The 9,634-nt window shown below is 45.1% G+C and overlaps 1 protein-coding gene across 1 annotated transcript; it reads right to left on the bottom strand.

Annotated features, from left to right (window-relative positions):
- Nucleotides 1-1,770: 1,770 nt before the first annotated feature.
- LOC107215761 (acrosin-like) lies at nt 1,771-9,550 on the bottom strand. The gene is made up of 3 exons (XM_033520516.1): nt 6,998-9,550; nt 6,398-6,663; nt 1,771-5,575 (listed from the first exon to the last, which is right to left on the bottom strand). Exons 1-3 carry the CDS (start codon nt 7,216-7,218, stop codon nt 5,124-5,126), a joined length of 939 nt encoding a protein of 312 aa, XP_033376407.1. The 5' UTR covers nt 7,219-9,550; the 3' UTR covers nt 1,771-5,123.
- Between the last annotated feature and the right edge of the window lie 84 nt (nt 9,551-9,634).

The raw sequence follows: 9,634 nt of genomic DNA, 5'->3' as shown, positions 1-9,634 counted from the left end.
GGATGGTGGCTGAGGCAGGGACAGGTGTTGCAAGTGTTGGTCCACTGACTGCTGCCTTTGTGTGGTGGGATGGCAGCAGCATGTCCCTGAACACCCCACTCCATGAGAACCGTCTTCCTGTGGATGCTGGGTTTGGTGGGACTTCGGGAACAATGACTAACCCACATTGCCTCAGACTGTGCTGTGGTGACACTCTCTCTCCATGGGACAAACAGGGTAATGACATCTTTTATGGGGGATGGCTGGGCTCACCAGGACCCTCAGGTCTGTGACACCTCATCCTTTTCTCTGGGATACCCCTCTTTGGGACCAGAGAGGGGGCTCCTGAGCTTTGCTGGAGCCCCAGGGCTGTGACAACCTCCACTTTTGGGGAAACAGGGCTTAGTGGGACCCTCAGGGCCATGGGACTCCAGCACTCCTGCCAACCCTGTCCCCTCAATAGATAAGGTCACCCTGTCCCTGAAAGGGATGCAGGTCCTTAGCATGAGAGTTCCCCATTCTGTCCCAGGCAAGCGCCCTCCCAGTGCCAACTGCTTCAGTCATCCTTGGTGTGCCTGTCCTCCCTGCAACTTCCTCAGCTCTCTGCTGAGTCAATGCCATTCCAAGATACTCAAGAGGCAGCTTGTCCAGCTGTCACCCAAAGACCCATTTCCTGGGTAGCCTGTTTTTCAGTTTGCTGGCATTTGCTTTCACTTTGGTTTGTGTCCCCAAAGAGAATCCATCATTGTCTGAAATCACTCTGCAGCAACTGGACTTCCTAACTGCTCCTTTCCCTGCACCTCCTAAACCCCAACACCCATATCCTTCTCTATCTTGTTGCCAAGATTTCCCTTCTGGAAACAGGATTAGTAAAAGTAGGAAAGATTAAATTATCTAAATTACCTAAATTACCTTTTGAGGTCACAACAATCTCAAAATACTCTGCTTCCCTGATGTCATTCCATAACATCATTCCCTTTGGCTAGAAATTGGCTAGAAATTTGGCTAGAAAAGATTTTTTTTTTTTTTTTACATTTTAATGTTTATTACTATTTAGATAGGAGGAAATGTGAACTGTTGAAAGTTTTAGTCACAATTATGATTCATAGAATCATAAAATTACTTGGGTTGGAAGGGAGCCATCTAGTCCACCGCCACTTCCACTAGACCAGGTTGCTCAAAGGCTCATCCATCGTGGCCTTGAATGCTTTCAGGGTTGGGACATCCACAGCTTCTGTTGGCAACCTGTTCCAGTGCCTCACCACCTTCACAGTAAAGAACTTCCTAATGTCTAATCTAGACCTACTCTCTTTTAGTTTAAAGACATTCCCCCTTGACAATATTACAAGGTATCATCACATCTCCTCTGTAAGAATACAAGACAAGGATACAATATCATAGCTGCTGAATTGTTAAGGTCTACTACTGGCAAATTTTCAGATGACACCAAGTTGGAGTGGAGTGTTGATCTGCTGGAGCATAGTAGGGCTCTGCAGAAGGACCTGGACAGGCTGGATTGATGAACCAAATCTGCTGGTGACAGCAGCTGAACATGAGCCAGCAGTGCCCAGGTGGTCAAGAAGGCCAGTGGTATCTTGGCCTGTACCAGAAATAGTGTGGCCAGCAGGAGCAGGGCAGGGGTTGTCTGTCCCCCTGTAGTTGCCATTGGTGAAGCTGTGACTCAAATCCTGTGTTCAGTTCTGGGCCCCTCATTTTAGGAAGGACACTGAGGTGCTGGAGCATGTCCACAGAAGGTCAAACAGGGCTGGTGAAGGGTCTGGAGCATGAGTGCTGTGCAAATCTGAGGGAGCTGAGGTTGTTCAGTAGACTCAGGGGAGACCTCATCCCTCTCGACAATTCCCTGAAGGGAGTGTATAGCCAGATGAGTGTTGGGCTCTTTTCCGAGGCAACCAGTGACAGGATAAGAGAACACAGTCTTACGCTGTGCCATGGGAGGTTTAGTTCATGAAGGGAGGATATTAGGAGGCATTTCTTCACAGAAGGGGTGATTGGGTATCAAAATGGGCTGCCCAGGGATATGGGGGAGTCACCATCCATGGAGGTGTTAAAGGAAAGACTGGGTATGGCAGTTAGCACTATTGTCTAGTGGACAAAGTGGTGTTTAGTTATAGGTTGGTTTCAATGATCTCAAAGGTCTATTCCAACCTAGTCAATTCTGTGATTCTCTGAAGATGGGAGTAGAAAATATAGTCATCAGGGACCATACCTGCAACCGCTGTGCAAAGACATTCAAATTAATTACTGGACAGTAGAATACTCCATAGCATCCTGCTATTGGTAAAGATCCATCATAAGGAAACAAGGTCAACATAATTTTAGAAAAAGAAGTTAACATAACATAAACATAGGACATTTCAGAAAGGAAAATGGGTGTCAGTACACAAGTGCTAAATACAGTTTTTCTGTACAAGGAAGATTTGATCCAGGGATGTTTTTCATGTTATTGACATGTTCTGTGCTAAATGACAGCTTGTCATTTCAAAAACAAGACACTTTTCTTAAAATGTATCTCATTATTGGTTTTACTATGAATTTCTTATCTCCTTACTCTTTGTCTTTATTCTTAACTATTTATTTTTCTCGCTCTGTATCACCATTCACATGTCAACAGAGCACATTACTCCTCATCCCTGAAATTTGCTACATGCCTTTACCCAAAGCACTGTAAACTTAGAGGCTTCTTTTGATACTGGTTATGCAGTGAAAGCGTATAGGAATCTCAGATTTCAAATATATCATGACACAAAATAGTCCAGATCAAACTACTTGAACATGTTTATTATCAGTGTGGGTTACTGAAGGACATAGCATGTTTTGTTTCTTTTCAGGTTTTTTTCTTTAAAACATGGTAGTTTTGCACCTGAAATTAATCATATTTTAAGTTCCAGTTCTGAATTCTCACTGTTCACTGTTGCAAGAACAGGTAATTCATGTATTGCATTTATCCTAGCTTTGGCTGGGATTTTATTCCCAGCAGCTAGTGCTGTGTTTTGTCCTGCTGCTAAGCATATATAATGATGCCCTAGAAAGGCAATTCAGAGACTTGTCCAAGAGCACAGGCAAATGTAGTGTGAGAGAAAAAAAATAATGTGTCTTGCTGCACTCATGCTCCCTCTTTAACCCTTCTTATGATTCAGGTCTGGTTGTTTAAATTAACAATATTTAGTAGAGACCACGCTTGTAAGTAAGATTTCCTAAAGAAATTGGGGAAAGAATTATTTTTGAAAAATGCCATAAAAGAACAGTGGGTAAAGAAAATATCTAATATTACTATCACAGTAATATTAGTAATATCTAATATTGCTAACACAGTACCCAGGGATTCAAATTACAACAGTAAAGCATATAATTACATATTGTGACATTATATAAGTATATAATATAAGAAAATATACTGTAGGGAGCACATGAAAATAATCAAGCTTCAAGGAACAATCATTTTTGGCAAGTGAATGATTTCTTAATAGTTTTAGTCTGCAACTTACTGTTTAGTTTTTGTTTTCAAAAAAAGAAAAACATATGAAGTGTGGCCATTATCTCCTGTAGTAATAAGATATGCTCAAAAAAATGTGCAGGAAGTGTTTATAGAATAAATGCAGTTCCTTATGGAAAATGCAGTCTGGCATCACTCTTGCTATGGATTTTGCAATTTAGAGGCATCTCAGTAATACTGCTGGATAATGGTAGCTTATGGCTTCTCTGAATAGATTATTAGATTTTTTTTTCCTGCTTGAAGTTTTCCATCCATATACTGCAATAAAAACGTTAGAGCAATAATGTCAGCCTACTTGAGAAAAACTTATTGTCATCATGTTTCTTCACAACTCACACTGCATATATTTATGAGACTGAAAAGAAGGTGAGAGCTGCTACAAAATGCAAGCTCTTAAAAAGGTCTTAGTCATAATTTTCCTAAAGGAATTTTCTTTTTCAGTGCATAGATAACCAATAGCAATGAAAATTCAGTGCAATTCAGCCCTAGAGTCCTTACATTACCAGAGTTAATATTTTACTTAAGAACCACTAGTTATGATATTATTACCATAATAATGGCAATTTGTTACTCATTCTGCATTTCATAACAATAACAAGGAATTCTCAGCTTGGCTTATATACGATGAGACTACTTGAGATGGATAAACTTTATCTGGCTGGTATGATAATTCATATTTGGAACATCAGAGGTGAATAGTGTTGTTCAGAGAGCTGATAGCTCTGAACTATTTGTTAGGTATAGCTCTGCTTCCTCAAAGACAAAATTGTGCATGTGTGCATTCCAAAGAGCCAGATACACCAACACAGACACAGAGACTTAGACAGTTACCATGAACAGCAAACCAGGTTGACATAGATAGAGCAACGCCTTTACTAGCACCCAAGTATCCATAACCACCCTCTTCATGAACATGAACACAGTCCAGTCCTTTTCTGCCTTTCAAGGTGATCTGGGTTGGATCTTTTCTTAGTAAAACATGAACACATCTTCACTCCCTATATTAATAAGCACAGCGTGGTCCTCAAATAACAGTATAGAAATTAATTGAAATTTATCCATGTACTGTTGGTGGCTGGATGTCAAGTTCCTTACCCAGTCCTCAGTGCAAAGCTTGGGTCTTTCTACAAACCATGTCTCCTTGGTCATAAAAGAGTCCACTTCTTCCCCAGTGCACTCCACACACACAAACACAGAAGGATCCCACCAGATGGCAGCCTAAGACATTATGGACCTCCAACTGCTGTTTCTTAGATCTGTAAGTCCCCCGTTGCTCTGTCACCTGTGTTCCCTTCTTCTACTTCACCCCTGCCCTCCTCTCTGACCAGGCAGAGTTTCAGTCCTTTAGATGGTCTCTTTTCTATTGTGCCTGATGTCTGTCCTCAGCCTAATTTTGCACGTACCAGGTGTGGAAATCTTTGCCTTGTGTGGGAGACTGAAAACACCATTAAGAGTGAAATCAGGAAACTTTATTTCCACAGCTAAATTCAGATTCAGGATTTGTATGCACACAGAGGAGAAGCATGATCAGGATAGAGCAGGCCTTAGGCACTGAGGCTGCCTTTGGATCAACAGGTGTTGCCCCAAAAGAAAATGATCATGGTTCACTGCAGCCTGCACTGGATCCTATTCATCCTGCTTCTCTTGCCAGTTTTCTCCTTAGGACCTGAAGGAGCTCATGCACCTGAGTAAAAAATTCAACCAGTTTCTGCATTGAAAATGGGGAGGAGCTAAACTCATCCAGTGCTGTTGGTGTTTGCTTTGGCTTCTGAGGGGGGTTTATGGCAGTCATAGAATGTCTTGATGCCCTTTTGTCTAGCTGCGGGTCTATCTGGACCAGGATCCAGTCATAGAAGTGCTGAACAGAGGTGTAGACTCCAGGCTGGTTTGCTCTCTCACAGCCTTTTCCCCAGCTGGTCACACCAATAAGCCAGAAGAAGGCAGCATTGTTATCTTTGCACACCAAAGGACCACCACTGTCAGCCTGCATTGGAGCAAGAGGGGAATAAAGTAATGTTGGGTGGCTGCTGTCAGCACTAGAGCTATATCCTTCTCCCTCACAGCCCATGACAGAGCTGTATTCTTGGTAGAGAAGGTCTCAGCTCAGGTGCTGGAGCCTCCAGAAATTTGGCTGGGTGCAGGTAAGGGGCTTGTATGGCAGGACTGTCTGTCATCTCTGCACAGTGATCCTGGATGTGCAGAGGATGGATATTCCAGGGTTGACATCTGGACCTCTTGACTGCCAAGAGCACTAGGTGTGCTTTCTGGGTGTAATGCCAGGCCTCTGGGACAATGGGGGCACTGGGCAAGGACCTGCAAATGGGGAAGGGGAGGGAAGCCCTAAGAGTGGTGGGGAGCTGAGGCTGGGAGAGTGACTGGCCAGGCAAAGCAGGCCCTGGGCTGTGTTGGGGTGGTGCTGCTCAGGCTGCCTGCGCTGCTGGGGGCTGAGTGGCTTGTCTCACACTCCTACCTGGCAGGGGTCAATGCCACCCACTGGGTAACCAGCACAGAGGTTTTGAGTGTGGATGGCCCCTTTGTACCAGAGGCTGCTGTTACAGAGCTGGGCACCAATGAGGTGGACCTTGGCCTCCTGCAGGACATCGCTTGGCCTTTGAGCTGTGAGCACAGAAAGAAATGAGCATACAGCAGTTTCTTGGCCATTCCCCTCCCCTGATGGGGGGTGAAGCTCTTCCCTAGGGCTTCCCTGAGGTTCCCTAGGCAAATACCATGTTGCTCTGCTTTTCCCCTTCTATCTGGCTTTGGGGAATGGTCCAGGACTGCCTCTCCAGAGGCAGACAACCTGCAGCCTGATTCTGGTTTTGGCCTCTGCTGTTGGGAAGCCAAATCCATCTCCCTGGTGTGCCAAGTTTGCCCTCAGAGCATGTGTCCTTTTTGGAAACTCACCTCTTGTAGTGGTAGAACCCCAGCCAGCAATGTAACAGGTTTTCAGCTCCGACACTTTCAGTGTGGTGTTGGGCACACAGCCCAGCTGTACGTAGTGGCTGCATACGACGGGCTGGTCCAATTTCAGCAAAGCAATGTCATTCATCTGCTCACCAGGAGTATAGTGTTCATGAACCCGTACCTGCTTAATCTGGCGCACTTGCACCTCAGGGCCCAGCTGAGTCAACCGGGTGGCCCCAGTCACCACGTGCCACATGTTGCTATTCCTAAGCATGTGGAGAAATAGGTGAGAGGGAGCAGAGCCATGTGCTGCAGCAGCACAAGAGTTCCCTGTCCTCTGCTTTCAAGTCAGAGAAGAAAGCAGTACGTATGACAGTCCTAAGTCGCCTAAACATGACTTATGCTCCGATAATGTTCATCTAAGGCTTCTAGGAAGCAGTGGCAAGAGCGCAGAATGTTCTGAGTAGTCTCTCAGCTGGGGTCTGCAATGCCCAGATATTGCGCATATTGCAGGGAAACAGAATGGGAGTAGCCCATGGTGCTGCCAACAGGGTACCTGCTGGTGTTGTGGAGATATACCTGTTCTCTGCTGCTCCCTACCTGGCATTGATGAAGCAGTGGGCGGCTGTAACGACCCACTCTGTGCTGATGAGGGACCCTCCACAGATATGCCCTGTGCCTGGTTCCTGGGGATCCTGGATGCTGACAATCCCAGCCCAGGCTCCTGGCTGGACAGCTGTGCCACTGACAATGTGCAGTTTGCTATGGTCTGGAGCCACGGAGTCATAGTCATATGCCATAGGGCCATGGAAAGCAGACATGGGCCAGAGACCACAGATCCCTCTGTAAACAGAAAGTCATTGCTGTCCTGCTTGATGGCTTGCTGCTGCCCAAGTTGAAGGAGTGAACTTCCCTCCCCATATAGCATTATTTGCATAGACAGCAGAGCCAGGGAATCCCATGAGGCATGTGTCTGACAACCCTATTTCTGCTTGAGCCTCACGGACAAGTTATGCAGCAGCCTGGGTGTACTGTCAAGGATCTGAAGTTCCTGCATGGGGCTCACAAAACTGTAGCGTGGACAGAGGGGACAGGGAAAACCCCTCAAATGTTGTTCAAACTGCCTGCAAGAGCCTGAGGCCACTTACCCACAGGTGTCCCATATGCTGAGCACAGACCTGCACATGGCCAGCAGGACAAGGAGGCACAGCAAATTCATCACATGCTAATTCATACATGCCAGTGGCATGTATCAGCTGCAAGGAGTGGAGGGCTCATTCAGTGCAGCCGCCAACTAATGCCTGCAGTACCTGCACCAGGGCTGATGTCACAGAGCAGCTGGTTCAGTGTTTTGGGCACAGTGGCTGTAGAGGGTGGGCAGTGGAGGGGCAACATAGAGTCATAGAATCATAGACTGGTTTGGGTTGGAAGGAACTTTAAAGATTATCTGGTTCCAACTCCCCTGCCTGCCTGAATACCTTACTCCAGAGCAGGATGCTTAAAACCCCATCCTGTCTGGCCTTGAACACTTCCAGGGACAGAACAGCTTCTTTTGACAGCCTGTGCCAGTGCCTCAACACCCATGAAAGTTACATGCAGGAAGAGAGGCAGAAGCTGGGACTAGACATTCCTGATAGGCCCTAGTGAATGCTCTGCTGGCGGGATGAGGGTGTGCAGGCCTTGTGGCAGGCAGCAGCATTTCGCTTCCAGCACTGCCTGCTATAAGCTCACAGGAACATACCCCATGGGGCATCACAGCCTCTTTGGAAAGTTCACTGACACCTTGCTCTCTGTATCAGTTTGGCACCAGATCCTTCCCAAAAAACATTCAACAGAGAGCAGTATGCATGTGTTTGGGTGCTGAGGATCCTATCCAGTTACAGCTGTGGTGGATAAGCAACGAAGTGCAAGCCAAATAAACCAAGTGCTCCCAAGCAGTGTCAACCTTCCTGCACAAAGCACAGTGAAACACAGATGCAGCACAGTCCATGCTGGCCATGCCAGCTACAGTAACACCGTCTGGCAGACTCCACATCCTTTCTGTCTATGGCTGCTATTGCTGTTCTGGGCCCGCACTGACAAGGACAGTTTTGGCATCTGGGGTGTGTAGCCATGCAATTTGAAGTTGTAGACAGGGAAGGATGGTCCTGCTCTCAGCCTCACATGCCAACCTCCATGGCTTTGGTAAATCCCATACCCGTCTCATCTACCCATCTGGCTGAGAGTGCAGGTACTGCTGGAGTGCTGGACAGTCACAGTAGAGAAGTGACAGTTAATTGTATTTGTGCAGACATGGTTATTTTGTATTAGCAGTGGTTGCTTATATAAGTCAAAATTCTATTTAGGCTGTGTGTCAAAGAGCTAAAGAGAAAAACTTTATATAACTTCAGTAATGATTTAGTGCTGTAACAAAATAGTTGACTATTTTTGACTTACATGAACTAATGTGTACTTATTCTTTGCTGTTTCCTGTTGTTATGTATGACTGCAGCAGTCAGCAGTATGCCAAGATGCACTCTGCTAAGTACATAAATTGGTGTTGGAAATGAAGGACACGTCCTTTCTGTTTTAAATATAAAGAGAGAGAAAAAAAAAAAATCTACCTGCTGCAATCCATTCCAGCTGAGCAGGCACCTTAATTAGGTGTTTACAGATGCATATTTTGGAAGAAAAACTGTTAATTACAGATTAAAACAAGCAGGAGGAAGGAGCCATCAATCCTTCCAAAAGAAGAAGAAGAAGAAAAAAAGAGGATTTATAAGTAAAACAGGCTGTGCTCTGTTCTCATTCTTAATGCTGTATTTGGCATAAAAATATGCAAATATTGCTGCTGGAATTGTTTTTTTTCTGGAAGTACCCATGGAAAATTCATTGTTTCCTGTTTTGTATTTTGGACTCAGACCTATATGAAAATTCCATAGTAATGCTACAAAACAAATACCCATGGAGTATGATGAAAATGAATTAATTTTCATTGGCATATCAAAAGTGCAGCACTACAAAATACCAATTTCCTTGGATTTGACCTGTGACATTGACAGTGCCTAGGTTGCTTATGTTTTTGGTTTGTCTAATATTGGTCTGTCATGGGGTAGCTTTACCTTTAAAGCAAAGCTGAGGAAAAGAGGGGAAGTTAGAAGTGCTGATGGCTGATGGGGGTTCTTCCTCCTGACCAATTATCAGTCATTTCCAAGAATTGACAGCAGTTTAGGCCATTGAAAAGTGGGATCAACTTGT

This window comes from Parus major, chromosome Z (assembly GCF_001522545.3).
Source record: "Parus major isolate Abel chromosome Z, Parus_major1.1, whole genome shotgun sequence".
NCBI classification, from domain to species: Eukaryota; Metazoa; Chordata; class Aves; order Passeriformes; family Paridae; genus Parus; species Parus major.
The sequence above is the reverse complement of the archived record's forward strand: the minus strand, read 5'-3'. Positions and strand labels throughout refer to the sequence as shown.

What these genes read in the sequence shown, in the direction of transcription:
- LOC107215761 (XM_033520516.1), bottom strand. Translation starts at nt 7,218, where the DNA reads ATGTCTGCTTTCCATGGCCCTATGGCATATGACTATGACTCCGTGGCT. An exon ending in CACTGCTTCATCAATGCCAG is followed by an intron (nt 6,664 to 6,997) that starts GTAGGGAGCAGC and finishes CCACATGCTTAG; the next exon opens with GAATAGCAACATGTGGCACG. An exon ending in GGGTTCTACCACTACAAGAG is followed by an intron (nt 5,576 to 6,397) that starts GTGAGTTTCCAA and finishes TTCTCTACCAAG; the next exon opens with AATACAGCTCTGTCATGGGC.